This window comes from Rattus rattus, chromosome 5, assembly GCF_011064425.1.
Source record: "Rattus rattus isolate New Zealand chromosome 5, Rrattus_CSIRO_v1, whole genome shotgun sequence".
Classification (NCBI taxonomy): domain Eukaryota; kingdom Metazoa; phylum Chordata; class Mammalia; order Rodentia; family Muridae; genus Rattus; species Rattus rattus.
In genome coordinates, this window is record NC_046158.1 from 3,638,069 (window position 1) to 3,661,348 (window position 23,280).

Consider the following 23,280-nt stretch of genomic DNA (forward strand, 5'->3'; position numbering starts at 1 on the left):
CTGCTCCAGGCAGAAAAGCTGCACGGACGTGTGAGAGGCCCCTGGTACAGCACAGAGCCTGAAGGGTACTTAGTAACCAGCAAATGGTAAACGATGCTCTCAGCACTAAACTCTCCACATTTTGTTTGTACATACTCCAAAATATCATTATCTTAACCAATATCATGGAGGAAACATTTGAAAGTATACTTAAGTTAATTAAAAAAAAAACTGTACCCAACTTTTATGGAGTGCCTAGCATGTGCTCTTTAGGTAGAAACTATGGTCCCTTTTTACACAGGAAACAGAAACAGACAGCTAGCCAAGCTCTGGTGCCTCAGTTTGACAGTTCTGAATTCAGGCTTTGATTGGGGGGCGGGGGTGGTGCAGCAGCCGTGCTGAGGGTCCTCAGAAAACGTAAGGGTTCATATCAGTGTTCTGGTCTAACAGCAGTTCCTAAAAGCCCCTCCTCCTCAAGGACAGGGCTCCACTGATACAGACCTCTGTGGCCTCTCTGATCTCAAAGAGGAAGGTGTGCAGGTCGTCTGACTCTGTGCGCAGCATCTTCATCTCCTCAGGGGTGCCGACCTGGAAACAGGCTTTGGAGGTCCGCGCCTTTAACTCCTCCAGCTCTTTCTGGAAGTGTGCAATCTGTGAGACCATAAACAAAGAGAAAGCGTGTTCTGAATGGCAGCAGAAAGGGCTCGGCTTACACATTTTCATGGCAAACCTGAACAGAGTCCAGGCTAGGACCTGATGTTAGAACAATGGCAGTCCAGGTAACTGCTTTATTAAAAAGATTTATTCATTTATTTTATGTATGTGAGTACACTGTTGCTGTTTTCAGACACACCAGAAGAGGGCATCAAATTCCATTCAGATGGTTGTGAGCCACCATGCGGTTCCTGAGAATTGAACTCAGGACCTCTGGAAGAGCAGTCAGTGCTCTTAACTGCTGATCCATCCCTCCAGCCCCAGGTAACTGGTCTTAAGACCACTCCAGTCTCGTGGTCAGATGTATTATAAGAACAATAATGCTCACGCAGCAAACTCACCTCCTCTCCAATTCCAGCCATCACAGGGTCTGAATCTTTCCACTGATGCCTCTGCTTCTCTGTAACAGGAGGCTGAAGTGCTCTGGCCTGAAATGGAAGGCAAAGTCATGAGGAGGAGGGCCGCATGGTCAGCTCTAGTTTCTGGCCCCAGGCCCATCAGGTCATCACAGGAGCACTGTGGGTCTCCACTCTTCTGAACCCTGTGCACTGGGTCTCCGATTTGTAGAGGATACATCTTACGCGGTGAAAACCGTCAGCCAATTATGACATCCTCACTCAGGGAACTTCTTCAGGGACAATACAGATAGTAAGAGGTAAACCTACTCACTGACCATTACTACTGGTGAGTAACAGGTAAAACTGAAGAGAACAGCAAACAAAGTTCTCCCTCAGAGAACTGAACAGGAACAAGATATGAGAAAAGGCTGTAGGCAGAGCTGAGGTAAACACCTTCCACACAGCAAGAGCAAGCACAAAGAACATGAGGAAGCAAAAAAACCCTTTTGCTACTCAACGGACAGGGATGACAGTGAGAGATAGGACAGGGATGACAGTGAGAGATAGGACAGGGATGACAGTGAGAGATAGGACAGGGAGGACAGTGAGAGATAGAAGCCCCCCAAAAAAGTACAGCAGTCAGGACTCCAAGAGGCAAGAGTCAGCCACAGCCTGACAAAGACATGTAATGATACACTGGGCTATATGACACAGAGCACAGGGCTGACATGACCTGGAACGAGAAGAAGTACTGTCAATGAAGCAAGTGGCTCTGGGTGCTTTTGCTTCTGCGCTTATGCAAAGCCCTGTTTGTCAGGGCTGGGAAAATCTGGTGGGCCGGGACATGGTTTTAGACTGCATAAGCAGTCACCAACAGCAGCCATCTAACAGATGCCCTGTGCTATCAGGCTAGCAGTACACATGTGCTAGGATAGAAGGACCCGGGATGGGAGGCACAACAGAAGGCCTGACTCCTGCTCCTGGAAGGTCTAGGTGGGAGACTGACAGACATCGCAGCCACAAGACCAAGCTGAGGTGATGGCTCCTGACCTGAATGCAAGTCAGTCTCAAAGATGCACACAGCGTAAGAAACTCTTCTGGATTTGAAACAGGAAAGGATTCCTAAAACAAGTCATGAGAAGCTGGGAAGATGGCTCAGTGAGTAAGAATGCTTACTGTGTGAGCATGAGGACCCGAGTTCAAACACCTTTCCCCACGTAAAAGGCTGGGTATGTCCATGACGGCATACAGCCCCAGAGCTGAGGTAGAAAATACAAGAGGATCTCTGAGGCGCACTGGCTGCCTACTTAGTTCTAGGATCAGTGAGATACTCTGTCTCACTCAAGCTATAGAGCAGGACATCCCAGGTCTCTCTGGCCTCCTCATACTCATGTGCATATATACCATAGACACTAATAAATGCAATTTCAAAAAGTACTACATGAAAAGCGCTTATTATAACACCCAAGAACTAGGTTGAGTTATAGCTCAACCGTAGGTAGTTGCCTATCTAGCTCAATCCCAGGGCAGCAAAATAAAATCATTCAGTTATGGTAAAATAAAGATCTGATATAAATAGGAGACACAAGAGAGTACCATATATACTTTCCTGTGTTTGTGTCTCTCTGAAGAATATGTAAGGCCCAGATCAGTGGTAGAGTTCATGTTAAACATACACGAAACCCTAGAGTCAGTCTGCTGCATACAACATGCACATCAGTTAAGACCAGCCATCCTAGCCATCCTAACTGTCAGGACAGAGCCTAGGAGTCACCGGAGAGGAGAGCCTCAACTGAAGAATTAGCTAGATCAGGCTGACCTGTGAATGTCTGTGGAGACTGTCAGAGTAGGAAGGCCCAACCTACTATGGTAGCCACAGTGGTCTGAACTGTGTAAGGAAGCTAAGGACAGGTCAGGCTGAGAGCCAGCCAGCGAGCATCACCCTCATGGTTCCCGCTGTAGTGCTCTGTCTATGAAGGGAGTTCGCTGGTCAGAGGTTCTGCTGTGAGGGACAGTGAGTGAGCGAGCCTTGATTCCTCAGTCATGGACTGTGACCTTGAGTGGGAAACCCAATAAACCCTTTTCCCGCCAAATCTGTGGTTTTGTTTGTTTGCTTTTTGTTTTGGGCTTTTGAGAGAGGGTTTCTCTGTGTAGCCCCTGCTGTCATGGAACCGCCTCTGCGTCTTAGGTGCTGGGATTAAAGGTGTGTGACACAACAGCCTGGCACTTTGGTTAATGTTTTATAACAGCAACAGAAATCAAACTAGGACACCGTCCAAGAGAAAAATATTAAGAATATTACGAGACTACATATGAAAAAATACAGATGGCTAAGAATCATATGAAACAAAACTCTATTTTGCTAATCACTAGAAAAATAAGGGTTAAAAAACTAAAACAAAACAAAAAACCAAATACATTGAAAGATGACAAATACCAAACCTGGCAAGAATGAGGACACAGGAAGTGTCAACCGTGGAAGACATCTGCTAAAGGACATTTACAGTCTGTGGTCTAGTCATCCTGTGACTAAGCTTAAACCCAAGGAAAGGCAGACACGTTCACTAGAAGACAGCAACCACACTGGTCAGGGCAATGCTACTCAGTATAGCTTTAGCTGCAAACCACTCAGCAGTACCCACAATGGACAAACTCCACAGAGCAGCAGAGATGAGCAGACATCACAGTAAACTACACGCTCAATCTACTGAACTATACTGAACTAAAACTATTCAACCTATTGGCTAGAAATTAATAAACAGGCTAAATTAACCCACATACTGTTAGATAACAAAAGAGTAAGTAACTTGGGTTGGAGAGATGGCTCAGCGGATAAGAGCACTGATTGCTCCTCTAGAGGTCCTGAGTTCAAATCCCAGGAACCACACGGTGGCTCGCAACCATCTGTAACGGAATCTGATGCCCTCTTCTGGGGTCTGAAGACAGTGACAGTGTGCTCACATACATAAAGTAAATAACTTTTTAAAAAAAAAGTGATTCTTGGCAAGGATGGAGACCTGAAGCTGGGGCTGGGGAGGAATAGTCCTGAGATCCTGGTAATGCCTCCTTTTTCAAACTGTCTGCTGGTTACCAAAGTACAGCTAGTTGATGACAATTATCGAGATGTACACATACCACATGGACTATTTTCTTTTTAAAAGATTTATTATGTATAAAATGTTCTACCAGCATGGCCAGAATGGGGCACCAGATCTCATTATAGATGGTTACGTGCCACCATGTGGTTGCTGGGAATTAAACTCAGGATCTCTGAGCCATCTCTCCAGCCATGGGCTTTTTCTACATAAATTACTTCAATTAAAAAAAAACTGAATAGAGGGGGCTGAAGAGATGGCTCAGTGGTTAAGAGCACTGACTGCTCTTCTAGAGGGCCTGTGAGGCAGATCACAACCATCTGTAATAGGATCTGATGCCCTCCTTCTGTTGTGTATGAAGACAGTCACAGTATACTCATATACATACAATAAATAAACCTTTAAAAAAAAAAAAAAGCAAAAAACTGAATAGAGGTTGGGCATGGTGGTACATGCCTTTAATCCCAGAACTCAGGAGGTAGAGGATCTCTCTCAAGTTCAAGGCCAGCCTCCTGGTCTAGAGTAAATTCCAGGCCTGTTAGGACTACATAGTGAGACCATGTCTGGAAAAAGAAAAGTAAATAGATAATTGCTTTTATGAATACATGCTGACTTTAGTGTCTCCTATTCAGATATAATTACTGTTTTCATGTCTGAATTCTAAAGCACAAAGGCCCATGTTAGTAACACACAAGTATATTAAGGAAATTTCAACATACCTGAGAGGACCCTGACTTTGGCACTGGAGGATTTACCCTAGGAGATTTCTGCCCTGTGGAGGGTGCTGAACTCGGGGCAGTCTGGGTGGAGCGGCCAACTAGAGTAAAGGAGCAATGACATCAGTCGGTTACAGCAGACACCAGTTCCTGTTACTTTTGTCACCACAAACGTCTTTCCGCAAATCTAAGAAAGGGAGTTATACACTGTCCCTGGCTTTACTTTTACCATCCGTATTAAAGGAGGATGATCAAATTGGGCCTGGTGATGCCCACAATCCCAGTACTCAGGAGGCTTAAGTTCACGGTCTCTTTATGCTACTGCTCGAACTCCAGTTCTAGGGGACCAGACAAGTAACTGCACTCACATGCACAAACATACACATAAGAAAAGAAATACAGCAAATGTCCAGACTCAAAACAGTTCTACAGTCAGACTGAATAAAAGCATGCCTGGTGAATATCAGGCACGTGGTGTGGCTGCCCCAAATCTTTAACCTGAATCCTATCATGTGGAAACAATCCAATCCCAATAGGGATGGTCCCCAAACCACTGAGCTGGTTTTCTTGTCTACACTAATGAGATGAACAGAAAAAGAAAGGGGGAAAAACCCAGCTGTGAGACCACTGGAGAAATATGACATGGACTCTAAATTTGAGAGTTGTTAATTTCTTGAGTGTAATGGCCTTGGCTTTTAGGAGACGGGAACCCATGTATCTAGAGATCAAGTGTTTCACAATGTCTGCAACTAACTCTTAAAATATTTTCAAATTTTTACATAAAAGGAAGAAAGAGATAAGCAAAGATGTAAACTTTTAGGATACAGTGAACCTTGGTGACAAGCACAGTATTTATATTTTTGCAACTAAGTTGGACATGTGACAGGAAGGGAAAGGCTGGGCTGATGTCTCGGGAGCCTTAGATCCTGTCTCTAACCATTCCCATTTCACCACATGTTCAGAGTGGCTGACGGGAAAGTGTAATCCAGAGCCTCTGGAGCAGTAAGCACAAGGGTCCCAAGGACGGCTCCTATCCTCCATGCTTAAGGGCAGCTCAGTAACTGGCTGTGTGTGAGGGCCAGCGCCTAGGCACAAGACACTTTCTTTGAATTTCCATGAGCCCCAAGTAAAGGCTAGCAGAACTGAAACCACTGTGAATCTCCAAGTCAGAGAACCACTCTGAGCTCCAGGACAGCCTGGCCTACAGAGTGAGTTCTAGGACAGATAGGGCTACACTGAGAAAGCCTGTCTCAAAAAACAAAAACCAAACAAAAAACCCTTGCCTCAGTACATTAGCAAGGACTCTTAACCTGCTGAACCCATCATCTGAAAGGGTGTTCGTGTGTGCGGAGGACAGAAGCTGTTGGCTTTAGAGATTACCTGACGGCGAGGGAGAGACTGAAGGTTTCAAAGGCATGGAGCTGGGTGATGCTGGGAGAGGCGTGGGATGGCTGAGTGGTCCAGAAGCTGGTGGCTTGGGGGAGGAAGAGAACGGCAACACGGAGGGTGTGCTTGTGGAGCTATGAACGGGTGCAGAGGAGGCCACAGCAGTGAACCTAGAAGCGGAAATGCGGCTGTCACAACAGTCTGCTGGAGGGTTCCTTCCCACTGGGCCTCAGCAGTGAGAGCCGAGAAAACCTGACTGGCCGTCTCCTCTGCTTTCAGAGCAGCACTCATGCTGCTTACTCATGGGAGGGCACAGTCACATCTACTCACCACCTACAGCACAGCTAAAGCACTTAGTGTAGGAGGATCTACTTTCTACCCTGCCACATGGGTTTGCACGTGTGTTTTGTTTTAAGGGGGTGGTGCAACAAAGCATGAGCCCTTGTTCTGAGAATTATCGTTTCAGGGCAGGGAGTCGCCGTCTCGGGATATCATGGTCTAGTAAGACTGTCAAGTCACCTCCACCAAAGCAAGGTCTGCAGACAAGCTCCGGTGAAAAATGGACAGCCCAACAAAATGGAATACCAAAAGTGGCTAGTGTGAAGTAGCCACGTGCGGATGTAATCTGAGCAATGACATTGTGCCTATAGGACGACATCCTGGCAATGAGGCCCCAAAACATGGTTTTGACACTTGCTCCAACTGGAAAAGGCTGCATGATACAGGGGAACACTCCCTCTAGATGCTCAGTGTAGTGGGGAGAACAGAAAAAAAGATCAAGAGGTAAATAAATAAGGGATGAGCAGGGTGACTGGAACTAATGTGAAGGAAACCAGATACCATGCTAAAAGGTTTGAATTGTAAAGAAACGTAACAAGAAACCTTTGGGGACCATCAAGCAGGAGCGTCACCTCAAGTATCCCTAACTATTCAAGTCACCTTGGTGGCTGCACAGAACCAGCTGAGTGTCAAGAGTAGCTGAGGAGGAAAAAGCTACAAAAGACCCATTTCCTTCCCTGGATGAATGCTCTGGGCTGTTGCCCTTTGTAAAATAAGGAAGACTGCTATCTTTATAGGCTAAGGAAGGGACCTAACTACTTTGTGTACTGCACTTGAGTGATGCTAGCTCAGTGACCACCATGCGCTATGAGGCCCAGTCTACCGAGGAGTCAGTCTTTCAAGGTGACTTACTTCTCGTTCAGGTTGACTTTCACCGAAGAAGTCGAGGGTGGGAATGAAGGCTTCATCCCTGTGTTTGGGGCACTGGACATAGGTGTGCTTTCCAAGGGGGGCTTAAAACCTGATGATCCGAAAGTGAAGGGAGCAGCAGATGTGGGCACAGGAGCCACTGCAGGGGTTGGGGCCAAGGTGCCTTTGGAAGGAGGCGCAAAAGAGAAGGTGGGGGTGCCAGAGGCTGGTGCTGCTCTGGAACTGTCAGAGCCAGTGGGGTATGGCGGGGGCTCCCCGGGGATGGAGGAGGACTTGAAGGGTGAAGGGCCAAAGGAGAACACAGAAGGGCCTCCTCCAGCAGACGGCAAAGGGAAGGTGGCGGTGGGAGCAGCAGACACCGGTGGAAGAGGCGAAGAGGCTGTTGCTGGAGCGTCAAGGTTCTGTGGCGCTTGAGGGGAAGGTGGTGTACTAGGAAAACTTCCTGTAACAAGAACCAAGGAGAAACAAAAGGACACGCTTAAACTGTATCCCTGGGGCTCCACAGGATAGAAAGTAAAGGAGGGAGGGCTGAGGGCAGTGAGGCTGGAAATAGTGCCCGTTGAGGAAACAGAGTGGGACAGAGTAGGCAGGGTTTCATAGGATAACATACGTGAAACTCTCAAGACAGACATATGAGGAAAGAGAGAAAGGCACCAGGCTAACGGGACTTTGTGGATAGAAAGCACAATGAGTCTGTATTGCAAACTCTGAGCAGTGAGGCCTCGACCTCATTCTGCATTACTTCATTAATCAGGAAATAGCCCTAGTTCAGGGACCCACCTCAAAACACTACTTGAAAGCAATTCCAAATGAATTAAATATAGGGTCCTATAAATAAAAGGCCCTACAGTCAGCTCTCTGGGGTAAGAGGAGAGTCGACTCTGAGAGTCCAACCACTTCACTAATTTAGAAATGACAAAAAAGATGACGTCAGACAAAGCCCTCCTAAAAATACTTAGATGTTGATAAAATAACTAAGGCAGAGGGACCAGCCTCTGACTGAAGCAGTCAGTCATTCTCAGAAGTAAAGGCTGACAAGTCTAAGCCAAAAGCCTACTTCACAGGGAAACCAATCTCTTTAATCAAAGACAGGAAACTTAGCCAAGCATGACAGCATATGCCTTATATCCCAACACTCCTAGCAGAGGCCAGCAAGTCTCTTGAATTAAGGCCATCTTGGTCTACACAGGCCAAGCCAAAGTTACACTGTGAGACTCTGCAAAAAAAAAAAAAAAAAAAAAAAAAAAAAAGAGAGAGAGAAAACAAATGTCAGGCAGTGGTGGCAGATGTCTTTAATCCCAGCACTTGGGAGGCAGAAGCAGGCATCTCTGAGTTGGAGACCAGCCTGGTCTACAAAGTGAGTTCCGGAACAGCAAGAGCTACACAGAGAGACTCTGTCGTGAAAGAAAGAAAAAGAAAGAAAGAGAGAGAGAGAGAAGAAGAAGAAAATAAAAGTCAATCATTCTAAACCATGAAAATTAGCTATGAACTTTAAAAAAAAAGTTTACAGCTTAAATTCAAAATCAACATGTCAGGCTCGGCATAGTCGTGCACAGCTTGGCTCCTACCACGCAGAAGGCAGACAGACTGATGGCCATGAGCTCCAGGCCAGCCAGCAGTACAAAGTAAGATCCCATTACAAACAAACAAACAAAAAGTCAACACTCCAACGATATCCACATTTTGACTGTTGAGTATAAAGGTGTTCATGCAGAAACATTGGAAAACAGCTCCCCCAGACAGGTAGGGTTAGAATGTGTTCTACTTTTCCAACCTTCTATGAGGTAAATCAACTCAACTACATAAACGCATACTGTAAGCTTCTGCTCTACGTCAGCTGGCCCTGGCTATTGGGCTAAGATGGCGGCTGGTCTTTGTAAGACATGGAGATCTTGTCTTTGAGAGCATGGAGAGCACAGAAAGGGAGACCACCACCTTCTGACATCCTGACACTTCTAGAAGAATCCCTAATGCTACTCTCTAGGTTACTCAGTACCTCTTCTACACCATGGCTACAGAACCAGCAAGAGACAGTTTCCAAGAAGCATGCAGACATGAAACCTGCAGACATAAACCACCACCATGCCCACTAGAATTAGACCAGAACAAAAATCAGGTCACAACCTAGAGAAGTTGTAGCTACTCCTCCCAGGATGGTTGGAACTGAGTATCTGGAGACGCTCACCCTGGAACTACTGGCCAATCATCACCACAGCCCTGGAGCTGCTGTGTGGGAACAGACAGACCCACCAATGTCTTCTTCTAAAGCTGACACAGCTTAGTCATTCTGGACAGATTCCAGAACAGACTTCACTACTCCTTCCTTACTAACCAGGGAGCAGTTGTTACCTCTGCACTAGATGAGAAGGAAGGAGAGCGATCTCTAGAAAAGCTAACACCTGCCGCACATGGCTGTGCTCAGGTACCAATGGTGGGTCACAGTCCGTCACGCAGAACAGCACTCAGAAACCACCCACAGCTTGTTGGCCTGATGGGCGGCCCTGCTCACTACAGGCTGGGTGTAGGTGCTCATGAAAAGCATGATGGGAAAACATAACAACATGATGTGTACACTACCCCCACCCCAATAACCGAGATTCGGTATAGCACTGGCCATGGATGCCAGCACGTGAGTCACTCTGCCTTACAGAACAGCATGAAAATATCACCAAGTATAACAAACTATATCCCACCCTAATGGTGGAACCAATTACATTGTGGGCATTTAGCCACAGAAGAAGAAAAGTATCAGTTACATTTCACAGAAGTGAAGAAGAGAAAAAGCAAAATTCTAATATATGGGCCGGAGTGGGGGTGGGAGAGCCCTTCTAACAAGTTTGACATTTTCTTCTCACAAATGACACAATAATGCTGGGGGAAAAACAAACAGACAATACAGACTAGCATCTCTGTATGTGCACAGAGATTCCATCCCAAAATACTGTTATTTCTTGATGGTCTACGAAACCTGTTCTTGGATTTTCTAATTTTTCTGCAATACAGATGTTACCTGGCAATATTCTACAAGAGGAGGGGAAAACGAATCAAAAGACAATGAATTAGAAATGCGACACTAAAGTCTCTGTATTCCTCTTAGCCAGAAAGTGCCACTAGAGTTTGACAGTCCTTTCCGGTGTTTCTGTCTGCGGGCTCTGTTTATAGGGACAATACACAGTGATCCTTTATGACGTATCTTTCTACTTCCTTGCTGTCAATAAACAACTTTTCAGTTACATTTTAAACTGTCCACGCAAAATCACCTGCTTGACTAACCCCCGTGATTAAAAGAACAGGTCAGACAACAGAGCTTGGCTCAGCATGGCTGACCTTCCTCTCTCTGTCAAGTGCAGTTAAGGGCTGGAGAATGAGCCCAGAGACGAAGGCAGGCGAAGATGTGCACACATGGTCCAGGGCAAGGCAGGGTCAGCCAAGGCCTCCCTGCAGTAAACTGACTGTGTGTAGGGCCTCCACGCACCGTTAGTCATCTTCACCTCTGGAGATGCTCATGGGCTGCCAAGGAAGCAAAGGCGCATACCTGAGGACTTAGGCTGGCGTTCTCCTTCTGCTGAGATCAGCTCTAAGGTCTTGATTAGGGACCTAACCCCGGGATTTTGATTGATCATATAAAATGGACAAAGCACACCATCTGTTGAAAGTAACAGGAGAACCGGAGCAGGAGGAAGAGTCTTTTCTTCATCTGTGAAAAAGAGAGCAGAGTTGATAAAAGAGCCACACCAGTTTCCAGGCCGGGTCTGGAGAGCAGGCTGCCCTGCATGACTGACGTACTTCTCTCAACAGCAGCTCACTCAGATGGGACCACGCAGCGGCTGCATCAAGAGCTCCTGTCACTATTAGGTCACCACATCCTGCTGGGCCCCTGGGACAGCGAGTTAACTACTTTATACTCATACGTGAGAGAAAAAGACTATAAGCTCATCAAATGTGCCTATCAAACCGAGGAAGGGACAAGCTCACTAGTGCCTGAGCAGCTCTGCAGAGTGAAGCTCAAGCAGGTAGATGGCCTTCAGCTGCCTCATGACATCTGTCACTGTGGTCACACTGCTGACCTCCACAGGGGAAAGGCATACTCAGAGAACAAACCCAGGTCCCGTGTGGAAAACAGCTTAGAGTACCAGACCCTCATCTTTCCCTTAACCATGCTGGGTGCACTGCCAGCGGACAGTGGCACTCCCCGGTGTCATCAGTGAATGGCCATCTTTATCTTTGGGTGGCTCTGCACTGTCATGACACATCTCCCGCCACCCTGCGGGTAGAAATGTGCTAATGGCCTCTAAGCACAACCATCACAGCGCAGCCATTTCTACAGCACACACTAGGTGGTACTCACTGATGGCAACTTCTACTTCATTGGTGTAATCTATGGCAACACCCACGGGCAAGGAGTCATCGCTCTTGTCTGTCACAGGCAGTTCAGCTCGACTAGAGTCTTCCAGTACCCAAGATTCCCAATTAGTCTGGGGGGAGACATGACAGAAATGTGAGGCTTAGCATCTTGCACTGCTTCTTCTCAGCACCATTCAACCAATCACCAAAGAACACATGGTGTGCTTCAGCCTCCTGTGCTGATGGGGGGCTCTGACACCTGCAACAACATCTGAAAGCCAGAAGTGCCGCAGCCTGTGCGTGGTTGAGTGAGTCGACTTCACCTGAACCTCATGTACCCACCCCCTGCCCTGTAGGTGCCTCCCATAACCTGGCACGTCCTGAAGACAATGACCAGGAGGTCTGACGGCCACACACTGCAGATGCCTGTGTCACTACTTGTGGAGACAGAAGGCAACCTCAGGTCCTTTCTTCCTCATGTCTCACACTTGCCAGTCCTGCTGCTTACACTCTGTAAGAAGCTTCTACATAATCAAGTTACCCCCTTCCTGCTCCTTGTTTTTTTGTGCTGGGCTCCATTCCATCCAACAAATGATTCTTAACTCTCATCCTTCCTAGCCTTCTGTCTTGACCAACTGGGAAGCATGAGTCAGAAGGGAACAGAAGACAAGTAATGAAGCTAGAAAACAGAAGCTGTTCAGGCCCGCCCGGAAGAGCGCACACTAATATACACGGCTGTGCAGGTACAGACTATGCAGTCACAGGTGTGAACCAAGCTGACAATAAACCTTAAATAAAGCTACAAACGAATCCACAGGATTTGAGAACCATTGCAGGCCAGCATGCAGACAGACAGAAAGACGGAGACAACAGCCAGAAAGGCTTTATGTCTATGGGACAAGTGTAACGAGGAAAGAAACCAAGGTTGGGAGTGTAGCTCAAGGTTGGTAGTGTGCTTGCCGTATGTGCACAAAGCTCTGGGCTCAGTCCCAACCCCATGTAAAAACATCCACATGGGAGGAGGAGGGAAAGAGAAGTGACTGCTGTCATTTAGTCTTTGCACTAAACGCTCACTGAAAGGCATGTGCCCTCATTGGTCTCAACCAGTTACCTCTCTCAGAAAAGCAACATTCAACATCAAAGAAGAAAGGAGAAATTTACCTGATCACTTTGTCGAGCAAGGATGCTAACTTCTGTTGACGCTGCAGATGCTGCCAGCACTAAATCCCTTAAGAACAAAACCAAAAGGCCATTACATTCAAGCTCACCAATGGCTCAAACCTGACTGGGTCTGCAGTGTCGATACTGGGCTGGAGAGAGAATAGAAGGTGCTAGAGGTGGTGCTGAGCTTTTTAGTTTGAAAAAGACTTAGAAAATCTGCCCACTCCTATCCATGCAAAGACAAGGGAGACACACAGAACCAGGTTGGGCTTGCAACAAGAACCACAACAGGGAAATCCAACTCAAAAAGGAGAGGCTTCCATGGACTTTCAAAGGCGAGCTGCTCTTGGAGAAACCGTAAATGAGTTCTGAAATATCAGGCTTTTTAAGTCAGGTGTTGCAGCTGATGCCTGTAATCCCAGCCCTCAGAAGGCTGAGGCAGGATTGCTGTGAATTTAAGGGTATTCTGAGCTATAAATGACTTTTTCTAAACAAGCAAGCAAGCAAACAAAATCAGTATTTTCAAAAAGTCACTGTGGTTGAGAAAATTGGACTTTGTGGTACTGGGTATGGTGGCAGCCCCATCCCTGGAGGCAGAAGCAGGTGGACTTCTATGAGTTCAAGGCCAGCCTCAACCACACGGTGAGCACAGACTAATATTGAGACCCATGTATTAGACTTTGCAAGACTAGTACATATTGATTATAAACAAGTGAGGGCTGGGAAGTCGCCACCCTAGCCATAGGACGTTACTACCCATTAACTCAGCACGCTGAGGGCTTCCCAGCCTGTCCTTCCCTCTCTTGCTGAACAATTCCCTACTCAAGTCAGAGACTGAGGTGTGTGGCCTGACAACGGCAGCAAGAACGCTCTGCTCACCACTCCTCGATGTAGCTGAGGTAGTAATGATGTTGTCTCTCTGCGCAGCTGCTGTAGCAGGGCTCCATGAAGTTCACAAATATTTCTGGGTGCTTTTCTTCTTTTTTCTATAAACAGGAGGGGGAAATCATATGTGCAACTTCCTTGGACTACACAGCTCACAATCACTCAAGCTTAACCAGAAACTGGATGCAAAAGTCTGTGCACAAACATAGGGATGAGCTCTGAATGTGCACCGGGAACAGAAAGCCAGCCCCAGCCAACTGAACAGCAACTACATTCTGCCATGTCCTGCTACAGGACACACAGGGGTGACTCACTCAACCGTCTGTTATTGTTTCTCACCTTTACAACACATCCACAAGCTTCCTCAGAGCCCATCTGAGAGCTGTGAAGAATCCTTCCTTCCCTGACCATTCCTGGCACAGCACAGGAAGCAGCAGCAGGAAGCAGCCAGTACTTCTGTGGATATTACTCCCGAGGAAAATATCTCAATAATGTAATTTTAAAGTCAACCTCAGCAGACACCCGGTGGGTTACAATAGCCTGATACGTCGGCTCATCCTTATAATCCTAGCACCTGGGAGGCTGAAGCAGGATTGTTGGAAATTTAAGGCCATCCTGCACTACATAAAAAAACAAAACAAAAAAACCGCTGTGACTCTTCCTTACACGCTTGGCTTGGAGTAGATGTGGACGGCGGCACACTGAGCCTGTGCTGAGAGCCCCAGGAGTGGTGAAGTGGGACACTGGGCCAGCCTTCCTGAGAGGCTTGCTCTCTGTGAAGCTCGTCACAGAGGGAAGAGCACGCCCACTGGGCAAGTGGGATGGGCATAGAGCCCAGCAGCCCGGAGGCAGAGGCAAACAAATTATAAGTTCACGGCTAAACTGGACCATCCCAGGGCAAGACCCTGCCTCAGAAGACCAAGGACTAAACATATAATTCAGTGACAGTGTCCTTGCTTGTGTGTCTGTGGCAGATTAAATCTTCAACATCAAAAACAAAACAAAGAGACCTAGAGATTTCATTTCTTCATATGTATACTAAAAATTACACATAATCCCACCCAACAGACACAAAGGATCTCTTCCAAAGGAGGAAGCTGAGACATGAACAGCGCAGGCAGAGAGCGCCATCTCTCTCCTCTACAGAGCGAGCAGTCGACAGACGTTGGAGGTTTCTAGAGAAGCCAGAACTAGAGAAGGCTCCTTGTTTTTGTTCTGCTTTGTCACAATTCCCCTTATTTTATTGGGACTGCAGTCACACTGAGGGGCACCCCCCGAGCAGCAGGTTCAGAGAGCTGCAGGGCCTTCAGCTGCCTCCACACCTACGCCACGACCCCGAAGGGAGCGCACAGCCAAGGCTTCTGCTACGCCACAGCTGTTTCAGCTCTGGTTTTCTTGTTTGCTTCGTTAGTTGGTTTTGGGTGGTTTTTTTTTTCTCTCCATTTTCTTTTTTTGTTATATAAGTACCTCCACAAATTTTAAAAGCAGTTTAAACAAAACGCCATAGCTCTTGTTTTTCTGAACGTACTCAACAGGCTCCACAGTAAGCCTCTCCTCTGGAGAGCAGCAGTGAGACCCAGATCCTGACGCACCTTCTAGCATGGGTGACCAGGACCTTTCCCCAGGAGGAGGAGCTTCCAGATGCCCTGAAGAACAGGCGCTTGCTGAAGCAAGAGAACAGGGGACAGGGCAGAGTCACGGAACAGCTGTGGCGAGGCACTCCTACCATGCCTGGACTCACTAGATCTGGATGGCTCCATGTTCAATCTGCATTTCGGGTTGAGAATGTGCTCCAATGGCCATTTGCACAACAGCTCTGGGGCTGTTCACAGGCGCCATAGGTGCCAGCTGGAGGTACTAAACCTGACTGTCACTGCCCTGCAGCGGCAGCCTGTCTATTCCTGTAGCAGCAGGGTCTGAAGAGGCCATGGCTATGAGCTGAGCACCCTGTAGTACCTGGATCATCTCATGTCTCTCAGGCCAGGCAGGTCAAGCTTGTCTTCTCCCAGAGTCCAAAGCTGAGAGCGATTAGCCTGGGCCACTGAGATGCCACTGACAGGAATGGAATTCTAGCACAGGCCCCAGGACTATCCACTCTGACTAATGCGATGAATCTGCAGTTCGCCCTCACTGCCGTGTGTGGTCTGCACCTGCTCCCTTCAGGCACCTGGGCACTGTGAAGGTGGCCCTGGGGGCTACTTGCACCTGTCCATCCTCTCTAATCTGGTGGATCTGCACTTACTGTGCATTGGCCAACATGTAGTGTGGGGCGTGTGGCTATGACTGTGGTAGCTCACTGTGGGTGGAGGGATGCCCATGATGGTTTCTGAGGCACTATGCGGATGAGGATGGCGTCCTCCAAGAGAAGCTCTTAACCACTAGGCTCTGGCCTCAATAACTCCACCACCAGGCTGTAAGGTACTTGTAGTCAATGTTCTGATTGATCTGATACAAGTTGGATTCCATGATTCCAAATTTAGAGAAGTGGCCACACTGGATGCCATAGACAGTGAAGGGCTCCAGCTGCTTCTTCCCAGGCTTGCCCTGGCCTGAGAAGTTAGCCACGGCCTGTACCTCATGGTGGAACAGGTGTCCAGCAGTGTCAGCACCATCTTCTCGGCTGTGTGAGTTCGTGCTGTTGTGCAGCATGTCAGAGGGGATGATGGCGGTAGGCCTACATCTCAGGATCATTCTCACTGTCCAGCCAGGTGCCACTGGCATGGTCTTCTTCAGAGTTCAGGGTGCCGAGTATGCTATTGCTTCCAATGTTCTAGCTTCTGAGGCCTCAGAAGTGACAGTGACTGCTCTGTGACCTGCTCTCCCCATCTTCATCGTGGCTGTCATCCTGACCTGGCACCTTCACTATAACTATTCTTCCGACATCCAGGAAGAGCACACAGCACTCTGTTGCAGGTCTGTTGCAGGCACCAAGTGGAGACCTGGATGGGACTGTGCTGTCTGTTGGTGAGCAGGTCTAGCTTCTCTTCCAGAGATTTCCAAGTAGCCTTGAGCCTCGAGAGCTTGCAGCTTGGCCTCAATGCTATCCAACCACAAACATCTCGTCTGGTTGACAGAGTACAGGGAAGATTTTATAGAGGGATCCTGGCAATTGAACCCTCGTTGCTTCAAAGCAGGCTCACCTTCATCTGTCACATCATTCTCCAAAACAACTGAATGGTCAGGACTCAGGTCTTGCACCGCAATCTGAAGCACGTGTGCCAGGTCCTGCTCTGACATAATACAGAGCACAAGAAAGGGGCACACTGACAAGCAAGAGGGCAGAGGTCACGGAGTACGGGGTTTCTATAACTGGGTGGGCTGTAGAATTCTCATAATGTTTGTTGGAGAGATGCCATAATGGCGTCTGTCCTTTTTTTTTTTAAAAAAGATTTATTTATTTATTAAGTACACTGTAGCTGTCTTCAGACACACCAGAAAAGGGCATCAGATCTCATTACAGATGGTTGTGAGCCATGTGGTTGCTGGGATTTGAACTCAGGACCTCTGGAAGAGCATTCAGTGCTCTTAACCGCTGAGCCATCTCTCCAGCCCCGGCGTCTGTCCTCTTGAGAGAAGCAGCAGCTCCCCCCCCTTCTGTTTTGATATTTCCTGACTCAGCACTTAAGAGGCAGAGGCAGAAAGAGTTAAGAGTTTGAGGACCAATTGGACTATACGTACAGTAAGCCTGTCTCCAAGACAAGAAAATGGAAGCAGAGAGTTGGAAATGTATATACTAAAATAGCAAGTTGTTTCTGAATGGCAGAACTAAATATTCTTGCTTGCTTGCTTGCTGGGAGACGGTGAAACATGCCAGCACTTGGGAGGAAGAGGCAGGTAGATCTCTATGAATTTGAGGACAGCGTGTTCTACAGAGTGAGTTCCAGGACAGCCAGGGCTACACAGATAAACCCTGTCTTGAAATCCTCCCCTCCACTCCTACTGGAAAAAAAAAAAAAAAAAAAAAAAGACCTTAGTAGCTGTCTCCTTCTATAATAAGCATCTCTAAAATAATTGTATGCATTTGAAGCTGGCCCAGCAACTCACTTATAATTCTGGCTCTCAGGAGCTGAGACATAAAGACAGTGTGCATTTGAGGCTAACCAGACTACAGCCTGCCTAGGGTAGGACCCTGTCTCAGGCAAAACAAAGCAGCCTGACTCCAATCCTCTGCTTCCAATGCCCCTGAGCTTGGCAACGCTTTGGAGCTCACGTCATCGCTCTTCACTTGTGCACTCCACTTAGCTCTCTGCCTTCAGGAAAGCCTTCACTGACCCTGTCTGCCACGGCTGCCCTAGTCATCGCCTACCCTGTCTGCTCTCTTCTCTCCACCCCCACAGTCCCATCACTCTCTGACTTGTCAGCACGTGGGATCCTTAAAAGCCAGGACTTCAACCTGGTCACCTCTGTATGCTCAGCTGTACAACAGTGCTCCACATACTACCTGCATTGCTTAAATATTTGATAAGTAAATGAACATTAAAAGGTAGGGGCTGGAGACAGCTCAGCAGTTTAGAGCACTGACTGCCTTTACCGAGGACTTGGGTTAAGTTCCTAGCACATGGTGGCTCACAATCACACAACAGTTCCAGGGGATCTCATGCCAACTTCTGACCTCTGTGGGCACCGGGCACACAGGAAATACACATACATACATACATACATACATACATTCAGGCAAACACTCATTCACATAAAATAAATAATTTTTGCTTTTTTTTTCCTGGAGCTGAGGACCGAACCCAGGGCCTTGCGCTTGCTAGGCAAGCGCTCTACCACTGAGCTAAATCCCCAACCCAAAATAAATAATTTTTAAAAATCGAAATATTTCCTGGCTCTTCTAAATTACAGCATAAGTAAAAGTATCCACTTTTTTTTTTTTTTTTACTTCATAATCAAATCATGCCTGTGGGGGTTTGAATGAGAGGGACCCCCACAGGTTCATATGCTTGAACGCTTGGTCCCCCATTTAATGGAACTGTTTGGGAAGGATTAAGAAGTACGGCTTTGCTAGAGGTGTATCACTGGGTAGCGGGGTTGTAAGATTTCAAAATCCCACACTGGGTCGAGTGTCTCTTTTGCTGTCTGTTGCTCCACTCAGGATGTAAAGTTCTCAGCTACTGCTCGAGTGCCAGGCCTGTCTGCTATGATGCTCATGGACTGATCCTGTAAAACTGTAATCAAGCCCCCAAATAAATACTTTATAAATGCACACCAGAATTTTGGTCCCAGGACTATGGTGTGACATTGAAACCTTACACCTGAGTCTACCATAACAGGTATTAAGGAAAGGAATTTAGTTTTAAGTTAGCATTACTACAAGACTGCTGTGAGTCTCAGGAAACAAAGCTGCTCTTTCACAAGCTTACCGGAAGCAGAGCCATCACCACATCTGGACAGGTCTCCAGTGCGCCATCCGCACCAGCATAGACTATCGTGAAGACGTATGTACCAATCCACAGCACATCCAGAACTGAAAGACACACACCCCTAATTCCTAAGTAACCAATCTCAACAAGAAAGATGCAGCAAAGAGTAGCATGGAATAGCCACCATGTGCTAAAAGAGTTAACTGGGGAAAAGAAAAAGAAAAAAAAGAAACAAATGAAGTACTGCGGCTTTTCCAAAGGTCTATCCTCTGAATAACAGTAATTCACAGACACAGGGTTTCAGCTGGCCCAATTTCTTACAGAAGTGGGTTTTCTGAAGGATTAGTGTTAGGGAAACGATAAGGAATTCTTGTAAAACTGGAAGATCCATTTCAAGCTAAATAACTAAATAACTCACGACATTAAGTGTGGCTCCCACACTCTCCTGAGTAGGGACAGAGGATCTCACATGGCTAGAATGGCTGCAGTAGAGGCCAGAGAATGAGCAAAGCAGTTGTTACCTCTGACAGGGTGGTCTGCCTCATAAAACGGAGGACATGGAATGACCTTTTTTTCCTGCAATGTCTGAAAGAGATTTATAATGCTTCAGTCAGTGACTCAGTCAAATGCAATCAAATCCCCTAGAAGCTGGTGTTCTATTCTCCCGCCTCCCCCACTAGCCCCCCAACAGAGAGGGTAACACCATCATTTCCGAGCAGCGTACCCAGGGAAATGCCCACACCAACAGCGTCAGACGCAGCTGATGAGATGGCTCGATGCAGTCGCACTCACAGTGCCCCAGCTACTGGTGCTGATGCATGTGGCCATCAGCAAGAGCATATGGGCCTTTCTACATAGTAGGTTATTATGGAGCCACTAGAGAGAGTCGCTCCCTGCACAGAGCTGGAAAGATGACCTCAGTCTACTAAGTTATTAAAAGTAAAAAGGCAGGGCCAGACGTGGTGACCCTTATCTTTAATTCTAGCCCAACCCTGGAGACAGAGGCAGGCAGAGCTCTGTAAGGTGGAGGTCAGCTTAGTCTACATAGCAAGTTCCAGGACAGACAGGATTAGAGACCTTGTCTTAAAACAAACAAATGAGCAAGCAAGCAAGCAAATAAGGAAAAAGCAAAACAATATAAGTTAATAAACTGCATTATTGTTTTAGAGGCTAATACCTCCCAAAAGAGTATGCACTCAACTTCACATAACAATGTTTGACAACAACAAGCAAACGTGGTTGCCCATACTCACAGCTGCTAAAGAGGCGCAATAGTTATAGAGTTCTTGCTGCCCTTGCAAAGGACCTGAGTTCAATTCCCCAAACCCACATGGTGGCTCCCAACCATTCCTAACTAAGTTCCAGAAGATCTGATGCTGTCTTCCAACTTCCGAAGGTACATACATAAATGAACAATAAATGAACACAAAACACTGAGGACCATAAAATAAGAGAGAGAGAGAGAGAGAGAGAGAGAGAGAGAGAGAGTGAGTGTGTGTGTGTGTGTGTGTGTGTGTGTGTGTTCCCCTTGGGCATGGTGGTGCACACCTTTAATCCCAAAGACCCAGAGGCAGGCAGACCTCTGAGTTCAAGCCTACCTGGTCTACACAATGAGACCTGTCTCAAAAAGACAAAACAAAATAAAACGGGCTCATAAGGGGAGGAGAGAGTGCAGCAGCAGGCACATGTTTTGTTTGTTGCCCACAATTGGAAAAACTAAAACTTTAAGAGAGCTGAAAGATGGGGTTGGGGATTTAGCTCAGTGGTAGAGCGCTTGCCTAGCAAGCACGAGGCCCTGGGTTTGGTCCCCAGCTCCAAAAAAAAAAAAAAAGAGAGAGCTGAAAGATAAAAACTGCCCATCGACTTCATTAACTCCTTTCTTTTGCAAGCTACTTGATGGAATTGATTCCCTATGCAGGTTGCTAAAACAGACTTCTTCCCACACATGGAAGATTTCCAACAAAGTCATGTATTAAAGCACAGCTATGAGTAGAAATACCTCCTGCTTTTTATTATTTTAACATGTCTTGATGTTAAGAACCCCCCCACCCCCGGCAAGGCCGAGCAGTTGTAAGACCTTTAATCCCAGCACTTGGAAGGCAGAGGTAGGTGGAGTTCTGAGTTCAAGGCCAACCTGGTCGACAGAGCGAGTTCCAGGACAGTCAGGGCTACACAGAGAAACCCTGTCTTGTAAAAACAAACAAATGCAAACAATCCACAGCAGGCTGGAGTGGCCTAGCGCTTAGGAGGCAGAGGCAGGAGGACTAAGTTTGAAGATGAACTGGACCACATACTGAGACCGCATCTCAAAAAGACAGAAAGGAGAAGGAAGGAGAGGGAGGGAGTAGACATTTCTCTACTGAGCCACCATGGTCTCTGAGTGGAGGGAGATTGAAGTGAAGGAATAGTCCTAGCGGAGGCCACATTTCACTTTAAAGGGAAACAGAAACTGCGTGTCCAATGGGTGATCTGGATGAGATCCATGAAAGGGAGGAGAGCGAGCCACTCACAACTGTGGCATCACTGGAAGGACACAATGAGGGACAGATCAGAGGGTCAATCTTCTCCATTTACAGAGACAGTATAATGAAGATAAATTACTTTTTATTTATTATGTAGTGCTAAGGATTGGACACAAGGCCTCACACATGCTAGGCAAGCACTCTAACACAGATATTCCTAAACTGCTCATTAATACCACAAAAGAAAGGAAGCCACCGAGATGTCCCCAACCACCCTCAACAGTGGTTAAATGGGAAGTTCCCGTGCAGAGCAGTCACTCACAGGAAGATACTGGACCACAGTTCCATTCTGCTTTCCCACGGCCAGCTGCTTTCCTTTGGGGCTCCAGCATACTGGGGAGGAAATGCTGCCAATTAAAACACCCAAGAAAAGAAAGCAAGCCCTAAGGTCTAGACGGCTATACGATCACCACCACGAAAGGCCATGAGAGATCCCCAGGCACAGTGGAGAAAGCACAACCACTTTAACAATACAAGCAAATCAGGGCTTCCCAGCAGGCCGCTAACTGAGAGCTAAGAATGCTTCTCCAGCAGAGTTTTCTAAGAGAAGGAGAGTGGGTGTCTTTAAAGATCAAGGAATCACTGTGTTGTTTCTATTCGTTACTTCTAGTGCTTTACACGGAGGTACAAATGACTTTCTGATGGCCGCTCTTCTGGACTCAGAAACAGTTATTCTCAGTCTTAAATGAGCTGTGCCAAAATACTTCTTTATCTCAATAGCCCCGACACATCAAATGAACTCACGCATGCTGTGGGGCTTCAAGACCACTGACTATAGAAATGAAGAATATTCTCAATCTCTACCCACTCTCCACCCCCAGCAGTCCACACAAAATTCAAAGCCTTCCACTTTACATGCAGAAATGAATTTTTAATAGCCTGTACTTTATGGCTGGAGAGCTTATTACTCACCACACGTGACTCCCGATGAAGGAGGAAGTGTGGCGCACACTTTCACCACATCTGTAACTTGCAAGACAGAAATGCTGCCATCAGCTAGACAAACTGCTGCCATGGAAGGGACAGTGGGGTTCCACTTCATATCATTCACCATCCCGCTGGCACCATTTGAAAGCTTGTGATAGGTAAATGGGCGTTTCAGTGGTTTAGCCTGTTAAAATAAGAGCCCAGATGCTAAATAAATTAATAAATTAATAAACACAAAGGCATTTAGGATTCAGAGGGAATGATGGAGTACGTGTTCTTTCTTAAATCCAGCTCTTTATTTCTTCATAACCAACTCTGTAAAGTGATCTATTTGTTACAAACAATGAAACTTAGAAATGGCCACCAAGTACTCCAGCAGAGGGACTGCTGGCAGGGATATGCAAATGCAAGAGTCAATAAATAGCAGGTAGAAAACTAAATTCTTGGATCTGCTTCTTAATAACCTCAGCTAGGCTTTTTGATTTCTGTCTTGGTCTTTGGTGAGATGTTTTATTTGTACTGTTTTTTTTAATATATATTATTTATTTAATGTATGTGAGTACACTGTAGCTGTCTTCAGACACATCAGAAGAGGGCATTGGATCCCATTACAGATGGTTGTGAGCCACCATGTGGTT

At 46.8% G+C, this 23,280-nt stretch overlaps 1 protein-coding gene and 1 pseudogene across 2 annotated transcripts in view; both read right to left on the reverse strand.

Annotated features, from left to right (window-relative positions):
- Nup214 (nucleoporin 214) overlaps positions 1–23,280 on the reverse strand; it is an 84,627-nt gene that overhangs the window by 56,625 nt on the left and 4,722 nt on the right. For both annotated transcript variants that reach the window (XM_032902803.1, XM_032902802.1), the window contains exons 4-16: positions 22,628–22,826; positions 21,978–22,048; positions 19,715–19,778; positions 19,194–19,297; positions 13,822–13,928; positions 12,943–13,009; positions 11,786–11,912; positions 10,973–11,134; positions 7,420–7,879; positions 6,223–6,398; positions 4,846–4,943; positions 1,035–1,121; positions 481–630 (exon numbers count right to left, since the gene is read on the reverse strand). In XM_032902803.1, coding sequence (XP_032758694.1) covers positions 481–630; positions 1,035–1,121; positions 4,846–4,943; positions 6,223–6,398; positions 7,420–7,879; positions 10,973–11,134; positions 11,786–11,912; positions 12,943–13,009; positions 13,822–13,928; positions 19,194–19,297; positions 19,715–19,778; positions 21,978–22,048; positions 22,628–22,826 — 1,872 coding nt within the window. The remainder of the gene's footprint in view (positions 1–480; positions 631–1,034; positions 1,122–4,845; positions 4,944–6,222; positions 6,399–7,419; positions 7,880–10,972; positions 11,135–11,785; positions 11,913–12,942; positions 13,010–13,821; positions 13,929–19,193; positions 19,298–19,714; positions 19,779–21,977; positions 22,049–22,627; positions 22,827–23,280) is intronic.
- On the reverse strand, positions 15,590–16,591 carry LOC116901158 (annotated as a pseudogene).